General features: G+C 47.9%; 1 protein-coding gene and 1 long non-coding RNA gene across 3 annotated transcripts; both read left to right on the top strand.

Moving 5' to 3' along the window:
* The first annotated feature begins 1436 nt into the window (after positions 1–1436).
* On the top strand, positions 1437–4214 carry LOC127338257 (uncharacterized). Of its 2 annotated transcripts, none has more exons than XR_007874260.2 (3): positions 1437–2601; positions 3706–3844; positions 3929–4214. It is a non-coding gene; the product is annotated as an uncharacterized lncRNA (long non-coding RNA). The 2 variants fall into 2 exon arrangements; XR_011755025.1 differs by having other exon boundaries at positions 1437–2573; positions 3929–4212.
* Positions 4215–22066: 17852 nt separating this feature from the next.
* Positions 22067–24801, top strand: LOC127341749 (RAP domain-containing protein, chloroplastic). The gene is made up of 3 exons (XM_051367674.2): positions 22067–23852; positions 23995–24077; positions 24578–24801. Exons 1-3 carry the CDS (start codon positions 22112–22114, stop codon positions 24647–24649), a joined length of 1896 nt encoding a protein of 631 aa, XP_051223634.1. The 5' UTR covers positions 22067–22111; the 3' UTR covers positions 24650–24801.
* Positions 24802–24867: the final 66 nt, after the last annotated feature.

Genomic DNA, 24867 nt, shown 5'->3' with positions numbered 1-24867 from the left:
CCCGATAAAACATGACTGGGACTCGACAGAATGGTAAGACCTTAAGCGGCATCTGTCGAGTTAACACCAGTATCCCGGGATCATGTCCAGGGACGTGATCTTGAAGTAGTTTTTTGCGGATTGCCACTAGAGCAGTTAACTAGTACCTGATCCGTCAGATGAACTAGCCCCAGTTACCATTATCCCTGTACAATATAGATATGGATGTCAAATAAAAATAGCAACGGCCTGGAGTCGATAAAAAGAGGGGCTGCGCCCAGAAATATAGTCAACTTCTTTATCGAGTAGTACAACTTGAGCCTATGCCTAGGTGCAAGCACCTGCCCATAGGCTCGGGGGCTACTCTTATCGAGAGTATTGTTCACCCTCCCGATAAGATACAAGAAAGAGGAAAAATTGTGGTGTCGATTAAAAGCAAGTTGAGCCTACACCCAAGTGCAAACACTTGGCTGTAGCCTCGGGGGCTACTCCCATCGGGAGCGCTGGTCGCGCACCCGATAAAAAGATAACTTTGACAACATCTACGGCAATTAAGGTTTGTAGACTCAACTCGATTCTACGACTCGAGTGGAGCCTACTCCCATCGGGAGCACATGGATTTCATCAAGTCTTCCAGAAATATAGTTAAGTTCTTCATCGAGTAGTACTACCTGAGTCTATGCCTAAGTGCAAGCACTTGCCCATAGACTCGGGGGCTACTCCCATCGGGAGCGCTGCCGCGCACCCGATAATTTCAAGAATCGTCGACATCATCTACGCTACACATGATCTACGACATGGACCTCGCCTTGTATTTCTTCGACTTCGGAGATGGTTATGCTTGGAGTTTCTACGCAAGTCTTCGACTTCCCTATAAACTCGGGGGCTACTGACATGGGCATACCCTTCGGGTACCCATTATTAGTATACCTAGCTCGGCCCAATATGGAGAAGACCAAATATGGAGAAGGCCCAACAAGGCAACCCGAAGAAGTAGTCGACTAGGACTCTTGTAAAACCCTAGGCTGGTTGCATATATAAAGCTAGCCAGGGCACCCGAAATAGAGAGGCCAACATATAGACAAGAGATAGACAACATAGCTCCGTCTACGGCGGCACCCTGTAAACACATTTATGATCATATACTGGATTGCTAGCAGTACGTAGGGATCCTCCATCGAGGGGACCCGAAGCTGGGTACGTCGCATGCCTAATCTCGCTCCCGGAATCTCCATCGTCGCTCTCTCCCGAAACCCAAGTCTACAATACGTATGCATTGGTGAGGTGATCCCTCGTCACTTATCCTGACCTATCGTGTTTTCTGATGGCGTCCCAATTGGTACTACTGCATTGGCTCGCGAGAAAGACAACCAACAGAGAGCCTTCTAAGGTTGTGAACATGAAAGTAATCTTTGCTACAGCTGCACTTGCCGGCGGGCCATGAACAAGTACGGTAACATTGTTATTATGTCTCAAAGTTGAAATTTGGGTTGCACTTCTACCTATGATGGACCAATTCTTTGGCACTATTGTGCTTCTAAGTTGAAAAACTATTTTGAGAACCTGCAATTCCCAATGTGCATGTCATATATGTACTATAGGCTAATATTTATGTCATGAAAAATGGAAGTGGTCTAGGCAAATAGGATTTTATCCCACTGATTATCTTCTGTTCCATAAAAACATCGCTGGTTTTCCTAAATAATGCAAAATAGATTGATTTTTGTTAAGCAGCTGTAACCCTTAGGACAGGATGGATATATTTTCTCACTGCATATCTTATCTAGGATGGAAATTAAAGGCTGCTTGGGTGAAGTTCAAACTGTATATTGATATGCTTGTGTTGTCTTTGATTTATCGCCATTCTTCTATTTCCACCCATTGTACTGCTTCAATTCGAAGATACATTGATCCATTTTTACCTTAAAAATGGGCACTATCTTGGGATGCACTCAGGAAAAGTAGACCGAAGGATATAGTTGTAGGATTGTCATGGGCTTTCAGTACTTCTGCCGTGTTAATTTCAACAAAGAAGACCTAATTGTGTTCAGTTGACCCACTCCCATTTTGGGATGTGTGTGCATCAATATTGAAAGAGTGGACCAAATTTGGTCAACTATCTTAGAATGCACCCAGTTCAGAAACTCCAGCATTCCATGCTTTACTCGGTACTAGATGCCAGCTGTACAGTGATGTCTGTTTGATCAAGCAATATGTTCCCTTAGGAGTCGCATGACTTTATTAACTGAACAATAAGCCACCTACATCGCCTGAACTGAACTGACAAGATAGACTTTTGATGAAATTGAACATTGCATAAGAGTTTTTCAATGTTGTCATCTCCAGCTCCACTTTACATATCTTCATCTCATCTTCGTATCATGAGAGTAAGAGGTCATAATATTATGCATAAATACTTCAATAGAATTTGTGAGTTACTCATGATTCATCACTTTATTCTTCTGATTTTTTTCCCGTTTTGCGACCTTTGATTGACTTTTGTGTTACTAGATATGACAATTGCGCAGATTCAGAGCTTGCCTACTAGGACATGCTGATACAACTATATTCTCAAGAGTATGGTACAAGCCAAGGTGGGTCATTTTGAGCAAACATGTTCAGGTATCATCTGTTGTTCTCGGTATATAAATTAGCCTCTGCTGTTAAACTCCTATGATGCCTTTCCAAATAGTTTTGCGTAATCCGTGCCTTTAATAAATTTTATGAAATACCTTTCCTAGTAGTGGTATGCACTCAGTATCGAAATATAGAATCAGAACACAGCCAAAATAAGAGAAAACGATGGAACCTCATGTCCTGTTTTTTTTAGACCTGTTATACTGCCTTCTAAACCAAGTGTGCTCACTATAAAATACCAGGTCCATTTTTTGGTTTAGTGCATCCATTGCCGGTTGATCACATTTCCGCATTCCATGTAGTCCTTTTCTGATTCTCCTTTACTACAGCTAGGAGAACCAATATTTATATGGAAGCTAAGCATATGATGTTTTATTTTTTTAACTCATTACTTCCCTGCCGATCAGTTCTCAGTGTAGAAAGGGCGAGTGATCAGAATCTGTAAAAAAGATTTTTCCAATCTACAGAACAATTTTTAATATATATACACATTAGTTTCACATAACAAAATGTGATGTCATTTCTATGTCATTTTTATATCATTTTCTCTTCAACTTATATAATTTGTTCATCGTTGTCGTTTGAAATCCTGTAATTTTACCTATCATCTCTTGGATCTTCAGAGACATTCGTCTCAAGCAATGGGATTGCACACTTTGTACATAACTTCTAATACGAGTATTGCACTACTGTGAGATTTTCCCTTTTAAGCAGAAAATGCATTTACAACTATTGCTTAAAATTCTGAAGTGGAAAGCATATAGTACAAAATTCTGTGCGCCTATGAGGACTTTTGATTTTGCAACTGCTCTTAATCTAAGCAGCAGATTAGTCTGGGAACTTTTCTCATCTCAGTTTGAGTAAACTAATGGTAGTCGGAAGAGGTTAAGCTTTTTTTTTCCACCGTAGCATGAAACCATCTGGCAAGTCTGAGTAGAATGCTCGGGCACTACATCCCTTGGGAGGACTAGAGAACATAAACATGGAACATGGGTGATATTGAGATAGCAATTCTAGATACCAATTCCTATTACAGTACAAGTGTTCATCCGATGGCTTACAAGCTAAATTGCATTGTTTTGTTTGCAGTCTGCCTTGACAAATGGCCATCGCATCGTTTGCGGCACTTCTTGATGGGATCAGAGTGGCGACAGCAAAAAGATTAATAGTGGATCCGTTGTCGGAGGATGGAAATATCATGTGTGTGCTCAACGACTTGGAAGGGAAGGTAATCAACTTCATCACTCGAGTAATGGGACTTCGACATACTGTTCATTTCTACATTTGCTTACAAAAAAATTCTATGTGGCAGCTTGGGTACTGATGAGCTGAGTTGAGATGCGGAAGCAGCCTAGGTACTCATGAGCTGAGCTGAGCTGAGATGCGGAAAGACAATCTTAGAACTAGGGCCAAGAGGTGTATATAAAGGGAACCAACAGATAGATTTGTAGCATTTTTGGCCTCCTCTTTTCATGCCCAAAAATGTTCACATGCGATATTAACATGTGATGCCATTTCCAATAGAAAAGTTTCATTGCAATTAGGTTGATTTTAACATGTAACACAACATACAGGCTTATAAATGTTGCATGGTACTTGTTTATGTTTCTTCACAAAGAATTTAAAGCCCACAAAACATTTAGAACTGCTAAGTATTTCCATTGGTGAGCCACCACATGGCGCGGCGTGCTGCCGCACCGGTCATTGCTAGTATACATACAAACCTGTACGATATCCTGGCTGAAAGACCACGTGTAGGATGCGGACTACCATAATTAAGCAATCAGTTCCAACAGCTGTGTCTGCTAAAAAAATATATGGAGATCTTTGCAAAAGAAAGGATGTTTAACCTGAACAATATCATATATCGTATTTATTATTGATCCACGCAAATAACAACTTTATTTGGCTACCATCAGACCTACACACTCATAAAATAAAATGCTTATAAAAGTTTGGAGTAGCTAAACTTCAGGACCGAAGAAGTCATCACATTACTCACACTATCATCTGGAACGTCCCTCACACTAAAATCTATTTTCTTAGCGATATACGAGGGACTAAATCACCACAGATTTTCCCAAGCGATGAGAAAATCCCTCCACTAAAAAATATTTTGGCTTAATAAGACACGTCAAATCAAGATTTTTGATCACCAATGAACAGCGGGTGCAACCATCCTAGGAACCATCTAATCACAAATATTTCCAATTTTAGTAAAACAATTTTACATTAAATATTGATATTGTTGACACGATGTGACTGTTCATATGTTTGTTCTGGTTTTATATTAGATGAGAAAGAGGACACATAAATTTGTGTATATTTACGGCTATTGCATGAGATTTTATAATTTGATTTTTGGCAAACAAGGTAGCACAATTCACTCCATAAATAAAATTTTAATACGTATTTAATTTACAATCAAATTAATATTAATCACATAATAGAATTTTCTATTGAATCATTAATATATTTATAAAAAAATCAAATGTTGCCCTCATATCTGCGAGGACTTCTTCGTGCATGGCCCGTACATGACAACTAAACCATTCGATTTTTCTCTTCACATCGTCCATTGTAACTTTGATATGAAATCTCCGACATTTAGCATATTGAGCCTAGAGAATCACAAAAATTCCACCACATATTGCATTTAAAGAACCCAACTCCGGATAAATTGATTCAAATATCAATCCTTCTCAAGATAGGCTCGGAGAAAATCCCCTTTTCACTATCTCTATAAACCCACAAAATCTAAAGAATACTGACCTGGCTAAATGGGAGGTGTTTCTGCTAAAGAAATGGAGGGGCAACTTCTTTTAACTAGAGAAGATCATGTGTTGCGGTCAGAAACCCACCGGCGAGCAGCGACGGGCAACACAGTAGAGCCGGGAAGCTCCCAGGACTGCGGCTGGCCCTGGTCCCTCTGAGCGGCGGCCCGCAAAGACTCGGCACGCACGTCCGATGCTGGTGCAAGGGCGTGCCACCTGACCTATACCTGGTCAGGAAGGTGATGGATGTGCCTCGCTTAGTTTCCTGCATGGCATACTGTTGCGGTCAGAAACCCACCGGCGAGCAGCGACGGGCAACACAGTAGAGCCGGGAGTCTCCCAGGACTGCGGCTAGCCCTGGTCCCTCTGAGCGACGGCCCGCAAAGATTCGGCACGCACGTCCGATGCTGGTGCAAGGGCGTGCCACCTGACCTATACCTGGTCAGGAAGGTGATGGATGTGCCTCGCTTAGTTTCCTGCATGGCATACACGTAAACATTAAATACGAGCCTCGATCGGCTCTCAGGTTGTCCTGTGAATCGGCTCAAAGAGCCGATCCACCCATGATTCGCACGAGGTGTACGAATATATGGTGGTCCTGCTTGATCAGAATAAAGCTAAAACGACCTACTACGATTTAGGGTTTTCACCACATAATCGGAACATCCTACTCGTGATTGAGCCTCGCGGCCACGCAAGGTGATCGTAAACCAATCTTAGACAAGGCCTAAAAACCAACATGAAGTTGATCCTCGGAACATCATGTCTAGGGCTAGCAAACTACACCCTACGTGCCACTGGATCCTTCAACCCTTTGTAAGGCCTAACTATGCAGATATTAAACTAATCCTTGAAGAACAAGGAGCAACCATAACGGATCGGATCTACTAAATAATGATCAAGCGGGGTGCCGCCCCTACACCTAAGATAGGTGTAAGGGCGGCTAGATGTCTAAGGGTTGCACGACGACAGCATATCATACGAAGAACAATGCTAACCCTAACACATCTAAGATAACTACGTTGCTCGCCATCAAAAAGGCTTCAGTACGAGCAACGCATGAACAACGAATAAACTTATACTGCCTAGATCGCAAGATGCGATCTAGGCAGCATGATGCTTACCCGGAAGAAACCCTCGAGACAAGGGAGTTGGCGATGCGCCTAGATTGGTTTGTGGTGAACGTGATTGTTGTTTATTTCATAAACCCTAGATACATATTTATAGTCCGTAGACTTTCTAACGTGGGAATAATCCCAACCGTGCACGAGCCAAACTCTAACTAATCAACACGTATCCTACTATATTACAGATACACGGGCAAACTAGCCCAAACTTTGCATATAAGGCCGATTCACGTATGTTCTTCCATGTATATTCTTCAAGCCCATCTTGATCGCGGCCCACCTCTGACTCGGTCAAATTCTGGTGATAACACATGCCCCCCTGGTTTTGGAATTGATAATTCCAAAATCACTCCGTTCTTTCTTCATCGGGTCATGTCGTGGCAGAACCGTCGCAGTATCCTTCATCATGATGCTTTGCCTCTTCCACTTCCGCGTGTCCTGGCAATTTTTTTCTTCGTTGGGCACCACTTCCTCGGAAACTGCTATGGCATTGAATTTCCACTATATCCCCTTTTACTTAACCGCTCCAAACAGTTCGCTTCTTCATCCCCTTCGCATTAGCACTCCCAAAAGCCCTCCTGCGCCACCATGTCTTCTTCCTCCTCTGCCTCATCGGGTCTTTCCACCCAATCCTCCTCCTCCCGCGAGCCGACGCCGGAGTTGAACCCGGAGGAGGCCCATGCGGCCAACATCCACCGCGCCATCGAAGCCGGGGAGGAATCCAGTCACGATTTCTCCGTTTGGTCTGAGGATGACAAGTCCTCGACCGACGGGGAAAGTGACCTCCGCTTCCTCGCCGACGGGGAAACGGAGGAGGAGAGCGATGACGATCGCTTCTCCTGCGACGACTTCACCTCCCCCGAGGAGGAGGAGGAGGAGAAGGAGGAGGAGGAGGACGACACCTCCTCCGACGAGCCGCCGGCCAAACGCTTCTGCCCCTGGCCGGGGAACCTCAGCGACTTCGACAGCGACGATGACGACGCTGACGAGGAGGATGAGGACAACGAGGGCCCGGCCGGCGGCCGCTGGAGCAGCGACGACGAGCCCGCCGGGAGTAGCGCCGACAGCGGCGACGACGGCGACGACGAGGGCAGCGACGGCCCATAGATAGGACCCTTAGCATAGGATCAGTAGTGGTGGACGGGGCAATGTATCCCCTAGTACTTCCTTTTGAGAGCAATCAGCTCTTCATGTAAGAAATCCTGCTTATCAATGAAGAACTTCCCCCAATTTGATTTTGCCGATTTCCCTTGAGCTAATTTAGCCGATTTCCCCTCATACTGATTTTGCCGATTTGTCCCCTTAGCCAATGCTTAATGAGCCGATAGCAACGCATCGGTCCTTTACAATCCATCCTTCAATTCTTCAACTGATGACTTTGAGATCTGGTGGATAATGTGGAGTCTTCAAGAGAGCCCTTAAATTCCTCCCACCAGGTCCAGTGATCCTCTTCTGCAAGAATTCACCATTTTTTTTGAAGAAGGTTGCGACGAAGGATCAGCCGATGACACCCCAATCGGCTTTTAAAACAGAGCATCTACCAGGCCAACTGCCCCCCGAGCCTCAGTCAAGGCGAGAATAGCGGTGAGGATGCACAGATCAACAAAGGGCTATGAACTCAGGTAATTCTGAGACAGCCACCGTGCCGAGCCAACCAAACTTGCCTCCACCGATCGCCTCTTCCTCCGTTGAAAGCCGATATTGTAGATGGAACACCAACGGCTTAATGAGCAAAAGGCTGCCTTGGGTGCCAAAACTGACGCTTCTGACAGTACTGCTAAACTGGCGCAAAGGGTTGGAAGTTCTCGAAGAGAAAATTCGGGGACCAACATCGGCTCATTGCGGCTGAGGAAGCTCTCATTGTTCACCCCCCTCACGGAAGCAGAAGGCCTCACAGCTGAACTGGACTAGGTGAAAATCCGCGTCTTGAACACGCAGCAGGTAGATCCTGTGTAATTGTACTAGAGTCGATGGCTGTGCATCGGTTTTGTTTCTTAGCTCTAAAGTCGATGTCCGTGCATCGGCTATATATCATGAGAATTTTTTTTTACTGGCCGATTTTTCTATCGGCCCCCAATATTTCACTGCACATGTATCGCACATGTTCATCCGATTAGGTGCCCCCCCGAGCCGAATCTGTCAGGTAACTGCAGATATCGGCTCTGTAGTTAGCCAAGGCACTGTATTTGCACATCGGCTCCGGTCGGGCCAATGTTGATTTTTTCCCAGCTCATCAGCCGACGTAAAACCGCTGCCCATTAGATCGTCGTCGAACACAGGCGGAATGTGTGGTGAGGATAATTTTGGCCGATTGCTGGAATCGGCCTCCATGTTGATCGAAGCGCTCAATGAAGGTGTTGCAATGTCCCTTCATAGATCTTTGGGGCCGGGGATCGGCCTCGCCACGTTTGTCCATAGGTTTGCTCTTACTACACGGTCAGGCCGGTGGATAAGACCAGCCTAACCCCGTTCTTCGTCACGTCGATGCGCTCGCAGTCGTCCAAATTGATGCCTGAGAGTGGCACTTGGCCTGCTGTTTCCCAAGCGTTCATGCCAGCCGTTGAAATCTCGGCTGAGTCATCTGCCTGGACGACCTCTACCTCATCTCCATCCCACTGTATTACGCATTGGTGCATCGTGGATGGAATGCAACAGTTGGCGTGGATCCAATCTCTTCCGAGCAGGACAGCATAGGTGCTCTTGCTATCGACAATAAAGAACGCCGTAGGGATGGTTTTCCTTCCTACGGTCAGATCCACGTTCAGAACACCTTGTGCGTCAGACGCTTGACCATTGAAATCGCTCAATGTCACGTTGGTCTTGATCAGATCCGAGCTAGAGCGTCCCAACCGACGTAGCATGGAGTATGGCATAATGTTGACTGCCGCTCCGGTGTCCACCAGCATCTTGTTGACAGGCCTCCCATCGATATAACCTCGCAAGTACAGGGCCTTCAGATGCCTGTAGCTTCTTTCTCGTGGCTTCTCAAAGATAACTGGCCGTGGGCCGCAGTCAAGTTGTGCCACAGGTGCTTCGTCTAATCCTGGAGCACTAAACTCCGTCGGAAGGATGAACACCATATTCGTGCCAGCCGATGTTTCATCATCGGCTTTCCTTTGCTTGGGGCGCCACTCCATTTTTTGTGGTCGACCCTCTTCATCCAGGGTTCGTTGAATTTTCGCGGCCAGATCAGGCCGCGCCTTCCTCAACGTGTGCAGGTATAACCTTTCGGCTTCCTCTAAGCCGCGCAGTCACTGAACCCTACGCTTTTGGGAACGGCTGAGTCCATCAGGGCACCATCTTGGCCGGTGGTACCGGTCTTCTTTTTCTTCATCATCGACTTCCAAGTCCTCGAGATCTTCCACCCGAGGGGACTCAGCGTGCTTGTTCCGAGGCGGGAGAGGCCCTAGACGTTGGAACACGGACACGTTAGCTGCATCCCTCTTCTTCTGTTTACATTCTGGGCAGTTGCCGATTGTAGGCAATCGACTCATTCCTGAATCCCAGCAGTGTCTGAAGAAGGGGCAGTCCCAGTGCCTATCCTCGTCGTCTTGCTCCCTTGACTTTTCCTTGGCACGGCGCTCGTACTCCTCCTCATCGCGATCATGCCGACGATGTCTCCTGGCGTCCCTAGCCAGACGATCTCTTTCATCATCATCGTTGGGTCGTCGGCGTTGGTCATATTGACTCACATACTTGTTGAGGAGGTGATCAGAGAGAGGTCGCTGATATCTTACATTCTTCACTTCTCCCTCTGTAATGTAGCGCTTGCCATCGTGTCGGAGCCGATCGCGCGGAACGGCTTCCTCTGTGTCCTTGCTACGAGAGCAGCTGCCCTCGTCTCCGTCCTTACCAGAGTGGTGTCCAGGCCCTACCATGTTGATGTTGAACGAGAATCCTAGCTGGCACCCTTCAGGGTAAGCGCACTCCACCATGTTAACGGCGGGGAAGGGGTGCGTGTCGACTTTCATGGCGTACTGGTTGAAAATTAGACGTCCTTGTTCTATCGCCATTTGGATCTGCTGACGCCACACCCTGCAGTCGTTGGTGGTATGAGAGAACGAGTTATGCCATTTGCAGTATGGCTTTCCGTTCAGCTCCTGTACCGTGGGGATTTTGAGGCCTTCGGGTAACTTCAACTGCTTCTCCTTGAGTAAGAGGTCAAAAATTTGCTCAGTTTTAGTTACGTCAAAATCAAACCCTCTGGGCGGACCTGGTGGCTTAACCCATTTGCAGGATATGGGGGTTGCCCCCCGAGTCCATTCAGCCACTGCTACCTCTTGATCTCCCGCAGACCCTTCATCTTCTTCTGTTTCAACCAGGACTACCGCACGCTTGAATTTGTCCTGGTACAAGTCTGGGTGGCGCTGTTCATATAACGACAATTTCTGAACCATGTGCGCCAGTGAAGGGTAGTCTGCTTGGGAAGCCATATCCTTGATTTGTGATGCCAGGCCCACCACTGCCAACTCGACTGCTTCTTTTTCAGTCACACGAGCCGAATAACATCGGTTCCTAACAGTTCTGAAGCGCTGGACGTATTCTGCCACAGTTTCTCCACGCTTCTGACGTACTTGTGCTAGATCGGCAATGCCGGCCTCGGAAGCCTCTGAGTGATACTGCATGTGGAACTGTTCTTCCAACTGCTTCCAAGTCCGGATCGAGTCTGGTGGCAACGAAGTGTACCACCCGAAAGCCGATCCTGTGAGGGACTGTGCGAAGAACCTCACGCGTAGTGGATCCGATGCTGAGACCGTGCCCAGCTGTGCCAAATATCGGCTCACATGCTCGATGGAGCTGGAACCATCTGATCCATTAAACTTGGAGAAATCAGGGAGCCGATATTTGGGTGGTAGCGGGATCAACTCGTAATCGTTGGGGTACGGCTTGGAATAGCCGATTGTCCTCCTTTTCGGCACCATGCCGAACTGGTCTCTCAGGATCGTGCTGATCTGATCCGCGGTGCTGGCTGCAGGAGTCGAACTCTGAAGATTCGCCGGAGTGGCATACTTAGCCAGCCATGCTTGCTTTTCCAGCTCTGAGCCAACTGCAGGAGCTGAGCTCTGGAGGTTTGTCGGAGTGGCATACTTAGCTAGCCACGTCTGCTTCTCAAGATCTGTTCCCGAAGCTCCTCCTGTTGTTCCAGAAGTCCCTGTTGTTGCAGTCTGGTTTGTGAGTGCCCGATTCTTGCGATGCAGCACGTATGTGCACGTGTATCCGTGAGGGATCTCCTTAGGCGCCTCATGCAAGAACTGGTAGTCACTAGGGTCACCACCGATCTTGTAGACGACGTATGCCAGTGAGCTCGGCACTTCTGGTGCTGCCAACGCGAATGGCAGCGGTGGACGGGACTGGAGTGGCATCTCTCCTTGGTAAATCCCGAGAGCTGGTCCTGATGGAGAGTACTGATGCCTCATGATTTCCTGGATCACCCGAAGAGCGACACGCTCCAAAGTGTTCACCAGGCTCTCAGAGTGGCGGTGCAGCGAGTGAGCTACCATGAAGTTAATCTCCTGACGCAGGGACCTGGTGCGTTCTTCTGACGGGGCGGACAGGTCCACTCCATCGAGCGCGCCTTCAGGTGAGAACCCTTTCCACCTGATGCCATGTGAGCGGGTTCTGTGAAAAGAGCCGATGAGGTCGGCTTCGAGGATTGCTTTGACCTCGTCATACTTCTTCTTGAGCTCCTCGGTCAAATCCTCGTACGTGACTGGAGTGCCGTCCGCCATCTCAGATGTAGATGGCGAGGTGGTTGATGTCGAAGATTGTCCCACCGGGCGTGCCAGAATGTGTTGCGGTCAGAAACCCACCGGCGAGCAGCGACGGGCAACACAGTAGAGCCGGGAGGCTCCCAGGATTGCGGCTGGCCCTGGTCCCTCTGAGCGACGGCCCGCAAAGATTCGGCACGCACGTCCGATGCTGGTGCAAGGGCGTGCCACCTGACCTATACCTGGTCAGGAAGGTGATGGATGTGCCTCGCTTAGTTTCCTGCATGGCATACACGTAAACATTAAATACGAGCCTCGATCGGCTCTCAGGTTGTCCTGTGAATCGGCTCAAAGAGCCGATCCACCCATGATTCGCACGAGGTGTACGAATATATGGTGGTCCTGCTTGATCAGAATAAAGCTAAAACGACCTACTACGATTTAGGGTTTTCACCACATAATCGGAACATCCTACTCGTGATTGAGCCTCGCGACCACGCACGGTGATCGTAAACCAATCTTAGACAAGGCCTAAAAACCAACACGAAGTTGATCCTCGGAACATCCTGTCTAGGGCTAGCAAACTACACCCTACGTGCCACTGGATCCTTCAACCCTTTGTAAGGCCTAACTATGCAGATATTAAACTAATCCTTGAAGAACAAGGAGCAACCATAACGGATCGGATCTACTAAATAATGATCAAGCGGGGTGCCGCCCCTACACCTAAGATAGGTGTAAGGGCGGCTAGATGTCTAAGGGTTGCACGACGACAGCATATGATACGAAGAACAATGCTAACCCTAACACATCTAAGATAACTACGTTGCTCGCCATCAAAAAGGCTTCAGTACGAGCAACGCATGAACAATGAATAAACTTGTACTGCCTAGATCGCAAGATGCGATCTAGGCAGCATGATGCTTACCCGGAAGAAACCCTCGAGACAAGGGAGTTGGCGATGCGCCTAGATTGGTTTGTGGTGAACGTGATTGTTGTTTATTTCATAAACCCTAGATACATATTTATAGTCCGTAGACTTTCTAACGTGGGAATAATCCCAACCGTGCACGAGCCAAACTCTAACTAATCAACACGTATCCTACTATATTACAGATACACGGGCAAACTAGCCCAAACTTTGCATATAAGGCCGATTCACGTATGTTCTTCCATGTATATTCTTCAAGCCCATCTTGATCGAGGCCCACCTCTGACTCGGTCAAATTCTGGTGATAACACATACACGTAAACATTAAATACGAGCCTCAATCGGCTCTCAGGTTGTCCTGTGAATCGGCTCAAAGAGCCGATCCACCCATGATTCGCACGAGGTGTACGAATATATGGTGGTCCTGCTTGATCAGAATAAAGCTAAAACGACCTACTACGATTTAGGGTTTTCACCACATAATCGGAGCATCCTACTCGTGATTGAGCCTGGCGACCACGCACGGTGATCGTAAGCCGTCCCTAGACAAGGCCTAAAAACCAACACGAAGTTGATCCCCGGAACATCCTGTCTAGGGCTAGCAAACTACACCCTACGTGCCACTGGATCCTTCAACCCTTTGTAAGGCCTAACTATGCAGATATTAAACTAATCCTTGAGGAACAAGGAGCAACCATAACGGATCGGATCTACTAAATAATGATCAAGCGGGATGCCGCCCCTACACCTAAGATAGGTGTAAGGGCGGCTAGATGTCTAAGGGTTGCACGACGACAGCATATCATACGAAGAACAATGCTAACCCTAACACATCTAAGATAACTACGTTGCTCGCCATCAAAAAGGCTTCAGTACGAGCAACGCATGAACGGCGAATAAACTTGTACTGCCTAGATCGCAAGATGCGATCTAGGCAGCATGATGCTTACCCGGAAGAAACCCTCGAGACAAGGGAGTTGGCGATGCGCCTAGATTGGTTTGTGGTGAACGTGATTGTTGTTTATTTCATAAACCCTAGATACATATTTATAGTCCGTAGACTTTCTAACGTGGGAATAATCCCAACCGGGCACGAGCCAAACTCTATCTAATCAACACGTATCCTACTATATTACAGATACACGGGCAAACTAGCCCAAACTTTGCATATAAGGCCGATTCACGTATTTCTTCCATGTTTATTCTTCAAGCCCATCTTGATCGCGGCCCACCTCTAATTCGGTCAGATTCTGGTGATAACACATGCCCCCCTGGTTTTGGAATTTATAATTCCAAAATCACTCTGCTTTTCTTCGCCGGGTCATGTCGTGGCAGAGCAGAACCGTCGCAGTATCCTTCATCATGATGCCTTGCCTTCTCGACTTCTATGCGCGATCTGGTAAATTTATTCCTGTTGGGCACCATCTCCTCGGAAACTGCTGTGGCATTGAATCTCCACTATATCCCCTTTATTTAACCGCTCTGAATCGTTCGCCACTTCATCCCCTTGCTCTGTTCTGGCCATCGGCACCAAGAAAACCCTCTTCCCCTGCAGCAATGTCGTCCTCTTCCTCCATCTCCTCAGGCCTCTCCCTCCAGTCTTCCTCCTCGAGCGAGCAGGAGTGGAACTTTGATCATGTGCCAGACGGCCCACCCGAGGCACTCGTCGGGTCAGATGGTGACTTACCTCTGACCGATGGGGAGGACGACCTCGGGTTCCTCCTCGAAGGGGAACTGAAGAGCGACAGCGAAGACGACCTCCACCCCTGGGCGAAATCCACCTCCTCCGACGAGGAGGAGGAAGAAGAAGAAGTAGAGGAAGAAGAGGAAGAGGAGGAGGATGATTCCTCCTCCTCCGCTGGGTATCCGCCGGCAAAGCGCTTTCGCGCTTGGGCGGACAGCGATGATGATGATGATGACGAGGAAGAAGAGGCTCCGGCCGAGGGCTGGGGTAGCAGCGACGAGGAACTCTTCGGAAGCAGCGCCGACGGCAGCGATGATGCCGACGACGAGGCCAGCGAGGATTAGTACTGTAGGACTAGTAGTCCCTGAGCAATCGGCTCTTCTTTTGTTCTTCTTTTCTTGAGCAATCGGCCCTTCATTGTAAAAACCCCTCTTATTAATGGAGAAGAAATTCCTCAGCTGATTCTGTCTTTTTACCAAATTTGCCGATTACTATCATAAGTCAACAAACCAAGAGCCGATGGCAGCGCATCAGACCTTGCCATGAAACGCGAACAAAGCCAACTCTATTGTCCATCCAAGTGGTAATCTGTGACTTGTCTGCAAGAGCAACCCAAATCCCCAAAACGCCACTCGAACGGATCCAACCCACGGTCATATGAACCTCAGATGTCAACCGCGCAGGTTCGCAACTGCAATGGATCCTTAACACCATCCAACGCCCACGCTATAGTTTCCAGCCTGAAGGTGATTCTTAACTGCCCCTTGCTGTCCGATCATAGCGCCTTGCTCTATCTTTTCGTAGCAACATAAACGGTTCTGACCCTGTAGATGATGACGGTTTCCCTTTCAGCAGCTCTAGTAGTCTTCTACTACAACAACTCGCCGCTTTCGAAGAAGGTTATGATGCAGGGTCAGCCGATGACACTCCAATCGGCTTCTAAAACAGAACTTCTACCAGGCCAGCTGCCCCCCGAGCCTCAGTCAAGGCGAGAATAGCGGTGAGGATGCACAGATCAGACCAAGGGCTTTGAACTCAGGTAATTCTGAGACAGTCATCATGCAGAGTCAGCCGATCTTGCCCCCATCGATCGCCTTTTCTTCCGTTGCAAGCCGATATTGTAGACGAAACACCAACGGCTTAATGAACAAAAGGCTGCCTTGTATGTCAACTGACGCTTCTGACAGTACTGCTGAACTGGCGCAAAGGGTTGGAAGTCCTCAAAGAGAAAGTTCAGGCACCAAAATCGGCCCATTGCCGCTGAGGAAGCTCTCATTGTTCACTCCCTTGAGGAAGCAGAAGGCCTCACAGCTGAACTATCGGCCCCCAATATTTCACTGCACATGTATCGCACATGTCCCTCTGATTAGGTGCCCCCCGAGCCGAATCTATCAGGTAACTGCCGATTTCGGCTCTGTAGTTAGCCAAGGCACTGTATTTGAACGTCGGCTCCGTTAGGACTAATGTTGACCCTCATCAGCCGACGTAAAACCGCTGCCCATTAGATCGACGTTGAACACAGGCAGAATGTGTGGTGAGGATAATTTTGGCCGATTGCTGGAATCGGCCTCCATGTTGATTGAATCGCTCAATGAAGGTTTTGCAATGTTCCTCCATAGATCTTTGGGGCCGATCCCAAGGATCGGCCTCGCCACATTTGTCCATAGGTTTGTTCGTGCTACACGGTCAGGCCGGTGGATAAGACCAGCCTAACCCCATCCTTTGTCACGTCGATGCGCTCGCAGTCGTCCAAATTGATGCCTGAGAGTGGCTCTTGGCCTGCTGTTTCCCAAGCGTTCATGCCAGCCGTTGAAATCTCGGCTGAGTCATCTGCCTGGACGACCTCTACCTCATCTCCATCCCACTGTATTACGCATTGGTGCATCGTGGATGGAATGCAACAGTTGGCATGGATCCAATCTCTTCCCAGCAGGACAGCATAGGTGCTCTTGCTATCGACAATAAAGAACGTCGTAGGGATGGTTTTCCTTCCTACGGTCAGATCCACGTTCAGAACACCTTGTGCGTCAGACGCTTGGCCGTTGAAATCGCTCAATGTCACGTTGGTCTTGATCAGATCCGAGCTAGAGCGTCCCAACCAACGTAGCATGGAGTATGGCATAATGTTGACTGCCGCTCCGGTGTCCACCAGCATCTTGTTGACAGGCCTCCCATCGATATAACCTCGCAAGTACAGGGCCTTCAGATGTCTGTAGCTTCTTTCTCGTGGCTTCTCAAAGATAACTGGCCGTGGGCCGCAGTCAAGTTGTGCCACAGGTGCTTCGTCTAATCCTGGAGCACTAAACTCCGTCGGAAGGATGAACACCATATTCGTGCCAGCCGATGTTTCATCATCGGCTTTCCTTTGCTTGGGGCGCCACTCCATTTTTTGTGGTCGACCCTCTTCATCCAGGGTTCGTTGAATTTTCGCGGCCAGATCAGGCCGCGCCTTCCTCAACGTGTGCAGGTATAACCTTTCGGCTTCCTCTAAGCCGCGCAGTCGCTGAACCCTACGCTTTTGGGAACGGCTGAGTCCATCAGGGCACCACCTTGGCCGGTGGTACTTATCTTCCTCTTCTTCTTCATCATCGTCTTCCAAATCCTCGAGATCTTCCTCCCGAGGGGACTCAGCGTGCTTGTTCCGAGGCGGGAGAGGCCCTAGACGTTGGAACACGGACACGTTAGCTGCATCCTTCCTCTTCTGTCTACATTCTGGGCAGTTGCCGATTGTAGGCAATCGGCTCATTCCTGAATCCCAGCAGTGTCTGAAGAAGGGACAGTCCCAGTGCCTATCCTCGTCGTCTTGCTCCCTTGACTTTTCCTTGGCACGGCGCTCGTACTCCTCCTCATCGCGATCATACCGACGATGTCTCCTGGCGTCCCTAGCCAGACAATCTCTTTCATCATCATCGTTGGGTCGTCGGCGTTGGTCATATTGACTCACATACTTGTTGAGGAGGTGATCAGAGAGAGGTCGCTGATATCTCACATTCCTTACTTCTCCCTCTGTGATGTAACGCTTGCCATCGTGACGGAGCCGATCGCGTGGAACGGCTTCCTCTGTGTCCTTGCTACGAGAGCAGCTGCCCTCGTCTCCGTCCTTACCAGAGTGGTGTCCAGGCCCTACCATGTTGATGCTGAACGAGAATCCTGGCTGGCACCCTTCAGGGTAAGCGCACTCCACCATGTTAACGGCGGGGAAGGGGTGCGTGTCGACTTTCATGGCGTACTGGTTGAAAATTAGACGTCCTTGTTCTATCGCCATTTGGATCTGCTGACGCCACACCCTGCAGTCGTTGGTGGTATGGGAGAACGAGTTATGCCATTTGCAGTATGGCTTTCCGTTCAGCTCCTGTACCGTGGGGATTTTGAGGCCTTCGGGTAACTTCAACTGCTTCTCCTTAAGTAAGAGATCAAAAATTTGCTCAGTTTTAGTTACGTCAAAATCAAACCCTCTGGGCGGACCTGGTGGCTTAACCCATTTGCAGGATATGGGGGTTGCCCCCCGAGTCCATTCAGCCACTGCTACCTCTTGATCTCCCGCAGACCCTTCGTCTTCTTCTGCCTCAACCAGGACTACCGCACGCTTGAATTTGTCCTGGTACAAGTCTGGATGGCTCTGTTCATATAACGACAGTTTCTGAACCATGTGCGCCAGTGAAGGGTAGTCTGCTTGGGAGGCCATATCCTTGATTGGTGATGCAAGGCCCACCACCTCCAACTCGACTGCTTCTTTTTCAGTCACACGAGCCGAATAACATCGGTTCCCAACAGTTCTGAAGCGCTGGATGTATTCTGCCATGGTTTCTCCACGCTTCTGACGTACTTGTGCTAGATCGGCAATGCCAGACTCGGAAGCCTCTGAGTGATACTGCATGTGGAACTGTTCTTCCAACTGCTTCCAAGTCCGGATCGAGTCTGGTGGCAGCGAGGTGTACCACCCGAAAGCCGATCCTGTGAGGGACTGTGCGAAGAACCTCACGCGTAGTGGATCTGATGCTGAGATCATGCACAGCTGTGCTAAATATCGGCTCACATGCTCGATGGAGCTGGAACCATCTGATCCATTAAATTTGGAGAAATCAGGGAGCCGATATTTTGGTGGTAGCGGGATCAACTCGTACTCGTTGGGGTACGGCTTGGAATAGCCGATTGTCCTCCTTTTCGGCACCATGCCGAACTGGTCTCTCAGGATTGTACTGATCTGATCCACGGTGCTGGCTGCAGGAGTCGAACTCTGAAGATTCGCCGGAGTAGCATACTTAGCCAGCCATGCTTGCTTTTCCAACTCTGAGCCAACTGCGGGAGCTGAGCTCTGGAGGTTTATCGGAGTGGCATACTTAGCTAGCCACGTCTGCTTCTCAAGGTCTGTTCCCGAAGTTCCTCCTGTTGTTCCAGAAGTCCCTGCTGTTGCAGTCTGGTTTGTGAGTGCCCAGTTACCGCAGTCCGGCACGTAAGTGCACGTGTATCCGTGAGGGATCTCCTTAGGCGCCTCATGCAAGAACTGGTAGTCGCTAGGGTCACCACCGATCTTGTAGACGACGTATGCCGGTGAATTCGGCACTTCTGGGGCTGCCAACGCGAATGGCAGCGGTGGACGGGACTGGAGTGGCATCTCTCCTTGGTAAGTCCCGAGGGCTGGTCCTGACGGAGAGTACTGATGCCTCATGATCTCCTGGATCACCCGAAGAGCGACACGCTCCAAAGTGTTCACCAGGCTCTCAGAATGGCGGTGTAGCGAATGAGCTACCATGAAGTTAATCTCCTGACGCAGAGACCTGGTGCGTTCTTCTGACGGGGCGGACAGGTCCACTCCATCGAGCGCGCCTTCAGGTGAGAACCCTTTCCACCTGATGCCATGTGAGCGGGTTCTGTGAAAAGAGCCGATGAGGTCGGCTTCGAGGATTGCTTTGACCTCGTCATACTTCTTCTTGAGTTCCTCGGTCAAATCCTCGTACGTGACTGGAGTGCCCTCCGCCATCTCGGATGTAGATGGCGATGTGGTTGATGTCGAAGATTGTCCCACCGAGCGTGCCAGAATGTGTTGCGGTCAGAAACCCACCGGCGAGCAGCGACAGGCAACACAGTAGAGCCGGGAAGCTCCCAGGACTGCGGCTGGCCCTGGTCCCTCTGAGCGGCGGCCCGCAAAGACTCGGCACGCACGTCCGATGCTGGTGCAAGGGCGTGCCACCTGACATATACCTGGTCAGGAAGGTGATGGATGTGCCTCGCTTAGTTTCCTGCATGGCATACACGTAAACATTAAATACGAGCCTCGATCGGCTCTCAGGTTGTTCTGTGAATCGGCTCAAAGAGCCGATCCACCCATGATTCGCACGAGGTGTACGAATATATGGTGGTCCTGCTTGATCAGAATAAAGCTAAAACGACCTACTACGATTTAGGGTTTTCACCACATAATCGGAACATCCTACTCGTGATTGAGCCTGGCGGCCACGCACGGTGATCGTAAGCCGTCCCTAGACAAGGCCTAAAAACCAACACGAAGTTGATCCCCGGAACATCCTGTCTAGGGCTAGCAAACTACACCCTACGTGCCACTGGATCCTTCAACCCTTTGTAAGGCCTAACTATGCAGATATTAAACTAATCCTTGAGGAACAAGGAGCAACCATAACGGATCGGATCTACTAAATAATGATCAAGCGGGGTGCCGCCCCTACACCTAAGATAGGTGTAAGGGCGGCTAGATGTCTAAGGGTTGCACGACGACAGCATATGATACGAAGAACAATGCTAACTCTAACACATCTAAGATAACTACGTTGCTCGCCATTAAAAAGGTTTCAGTACGAGCAACGCATGAACGGCGAATAAACTTGTACTGCCTAGATCACAAGATGTGATCTAGGCACCATGATGCTTACCCGGAAGAAACCCTCGAGACAAGGGAGTTGGCGATGCGCCTAGATTGGTTTGTGGTGAACGTGATTGTTGTTTATTTCATAAACCCTAGATACATATTTATAGTCCGTAGACTTTCTAACGTGGGAATAATCCCAACCGGGCACGAGCCAAACTCTATCTAATCAACACGTATCCTACTATATTACAGATACACGGGCAAACTAGCCCAAACTTTGCATATAAGGCCGATTCACGTATTTCTTCCATGTATATTCTTCAAGCCCATCTTGATCGCGGCCCACCTCTGATTCGGTCAGACTCTGGTGATAACATCATGCGGAAAGTCAAACAACAGACAAAAAAAGTCAACACATGAACATGAACGGGAATTTCTCGAAGAGATAAAAGGTGGGAAATAAGGGCACAAATTGCTAACGTGGCAGATTGCTGAGATGGATGCTTTTCATATTGAGAGAAATATTTACTTCCTCTATCTAGAAATAAGTGTATGTTTAACATTTTTCTCAAGACAAACTATTTTAAGTTTGACTAACTTAGTACATAAAGTTAGTTAAACTTAAATAGTACTCCTGTCCCATAAAAACATGTGTTAACTATGTCTAAATTTAAATGTGTCTAGTAGATAAAATCAAATTTAGATAAAGTTAAGACATATATAATGAGACGGACGGAGTAGTATTAAATTGATGTTGTATATTGTTATTTTTTCAAAAAGTTTATCAATCAAAGTTAATAAAATCTAAAAGTACACTTGTTTGTAGATGGAGTAGTAGTGAATGGCATGTTTGGTTACACATAATACGTATAGGAGGATACCGAGCACACAAAGATTTTTTCTAACGGTTTTGCTAGCTGAGAGTTGGCTTAGTTTTCAGTTTAGTCCTACACCATCAGGAGAACTAGCTTAGTTTTCATTCGAGTTCTTCATCATCAAATTTATATCATGATCTATGTATTTAATTTGTAAGTTGGGTTACAACTAAGACTTTTTTAGTTGCAAGTTAAATTGCAGCTAAAAAAATTCTGTGCAAGTGAGGCTATCAAATTTGCTTCGTGATAATGTTAATTGTAAGTTACAACACAGGTTACAACTACTTGTTAGGTAATCATTCGATTAAGTCTTAAAAGAATCTTCACGCAAAAACTTTTGCGTCGTGAAGAGAGATTTTTGCATGTGACGTTTGTCTTCGAGTGGCCTAAGTGGAATTATCATACGTGCCTAGCGAATTACCAAAGCTGTATTCTTGACAAAAATGAGTTTTGGCTAGCTACAGGTGAAATGAAAGCATTCAAATAAAGAAGTCCGTTTATTACTTCACAACTTTTATTTGCTTTATCCAAAACCTCCTGGGTTTCTTCTATCCACCTCTGTCCCGGCGCCAATGGAAGCTGCTGCTGCTTCTCTCCTTGGCCCTCTTCCCCGAAACACCGCCGGCGGCATCAGCTTCCCCGTGCTGTCGTCCAACAACCCGTGCCATCATGCCCAGCTCCACCACCCCTTCTCCAGCCTCCTCACCATCAGCCTCACGCGATGCACTTCTCGCCTCCCACCTTGCCGCGTCTCCCTGAAAGAGGACGATGCCACGCCGCAGTGGCAGCTTGACTTCCTGGGGCCTGACCCTCAGCTGCGGTCCGACGAGGAGGATGACCCGCTCCCCGCCGCGAGCAACGACTGGTGCGTCCGCGCGCGCCGTTCCGCGCTGCGCTCCATCGAGGCAAGAGGCCTCTCGCCCGCGCTCGAGAGGATGGTCACCCCGCCCAAGAAAATCAAGAACAAGAAGAAAAAGAAGCAGAAGAAGATTCTCAGCAAGAAGCCCCGCAAGGAAGACGAGCTGCTAGGTGAAGACGAGGTCGATGGTGATGTGGAGGAGATCTTCTCCGTGGAAGACGACCTGGACCTCAGGGTCGCGCAGCTCGCAGACGGGGTGTTCGACGAAAAGCGCCAGAGGAACAGGGAGCACTTCATCCAGACGCTCTCCAGCTTCTCGGCTGCGCCGTCCAACAGGAACAAGGAGGTTTCCCTCAACAGGGACATCGTCCAGGCTCAGACCGCCGAGGAGGTGCTCGCGCTCACCGCGGAGGTCATCGCAGCCGTCGCCAAAGGTCTCAGCCCATCGCCGCTCACGGCACTCAACATCGCCACTGCGCTCCACCGCATTGCCAAGAACATGGAGTCGGTGTCCATGATGCAGACCCACCGGCTCGCCTTCGCACGGCACAGGGACATGTCCATGCTTGTCGGGCTGGCAATGTTGTCCCTCCCGGAGTGCTCGCCGCAGGGCATCTCTAACATCTCCTGGGCATTGTCTAAGATTGGAGGAGACTTGCTTTACTTGCCGGAGATGGATAGGATTGCCGACGTGGCCATTTCCAAGGTTGAAGATTTTAACGCACAGAATGTTGCCAATATCGCTGGAGCATTTGCTTCCATGCGCCAATCAGCACCAGACCTTTTCTCTGCATTGGCACAGAGAGCAGCACAATTGGTGCACACATTCAAGGAACAGGAGCTTGCTCAATTCTTGTGGGGATGTGCTTCTCTTAATGAGTGCCCATATCCTTTGCTCGATGCACTTGATGCTGCTTTCCAGGATGCTACCAGCTTCAGATGTCATGTAGACATGCCGCAGAGCGGTGCCAAAGAAGTTTCGAGCGAAGATTATGGTAACAATTCTCATGCTCTCAACCTTAGTCGAGATCAGCTTGGCAATATTGCTTGGTCCTATGCAGTTCTTGGGCAACTGGACCGCCAGTTCTTCTCGCATATCTGGAGAACTCTGAGTCAATACGAAGAGCAGCGAGTCTCTGATCAGTATAGGGAAGATATAATGTTTTCATCTCAGGTTTATCTCGCAAATCAATCTTTGAAGCTTGAGTACCCACATCTTGATATGGCCTTAAGAGGTGATCTGGAAGAAAAAATAGCAAAAGCGGTAAAAAGCAAACGGTTCAATCAGAAGACAACCTCCTTATTTCAGAAGGATGTTGGCCGTCTTCTTTATACTACTGGCCATGAATGGGTTAAAGAATTTACAGTTGATGGTTACACTGTTGATGCGGCATTAGTTGATGAGAAGCTTGCTCTTGAGATAGATGGGACAACACACTTCTCAAGAAATTTAGGTATGCTCTAGTATTGTTTATTGCTTCCAATCTTTATGTAACATTTCTGAGGGAGTTATAGGCTGCCCATTTTTTTCTTGTTCCCCTACTTGAGTCTGAGTCTCAAAAGAGAAACTAATACAGATTTTAACTTATTTTGCAGGCACACCACTAGGCCACACATCATTTAAAAGGCGGTACATAACCGCTGCTGGATGGAAACTAGTTCCCTTGTCTCACCAAGAGGTTAGTCTTAGTTGGAATATGGTAACCACTAGTAATTAAATTATAACTATTGTTTAATCTGTTGATTGTTCACATTTATATTCACTACTTCATAGTATGTGACATTTCTAGAGTTTCATATGCCATTGTCTGAAATAACATGCTCACTTGATGTTTGTATAATTCATTTGAAAGTACCATCTCAAGTAATTTACTCGAGAACAGCATGTGGTTTGTTTCTTCATGAACTTTTGTTTATTATCCATGCTTTTTTTCAAATAGAAAGGAACTTCTCTGTTATTTCATGTTTATCGGTGCACTTCTACAAACTTTTAGAAGGAAAGAAACAAAATGTAGCTGTTCTGCACTTTGTGCTCTCATATTAACTTTCTGGAAATTTGACATATCTCGACATGAATTTCAGTATTAGTTCTGGAATCCCTTGAATAGGTGGTGAAAACATATTTTGTAAGACTTAGCATGATAATATATTAAGAGTTTGTTTTCCCTAATAATCACAGTGGGAGGAGCTTCAAGGTGAGTCCGAGCAAATGGAGTATTTGAGGAAAATTTTGGGCATCGATGCAGAATAAGTACAACAGCTGGACGTTTGACAACTTGAGCTCGGCCACATTGAAGAATGCCCATGGAACCCCATTTCCACTCAAGAATTGGTTACCCATCTTTCAGCTTTGCAGGATACCAGTGTTTTACTGAGCACAACATGCCACTTGAAGGATTGGCATGTCAACGGTGTGATGAGAAATAGTTATGCGTCTTTTCTAGAAAGCATCTCAAATTTACGTGTAGC

This window comes from Lolium perenne, chromosome 3 (assembly GCF_019359855.2).
Source record: "Lolium perenne isolate Kyuss_39 chromosome 3, Kyuss_2.0, whole genome shotgun sequence".
Taxonomy (NCBI): Eukaryota; Viridiplantae; Streptophyta; class Magnoliopsida; order Poales; family Poaceae; genus Lolium; species Lolium perenne.
Note: the sequence above shows the minus strand (reverse complement) of the source record. Positions and strands in the feature narration are given on the sequence as shown.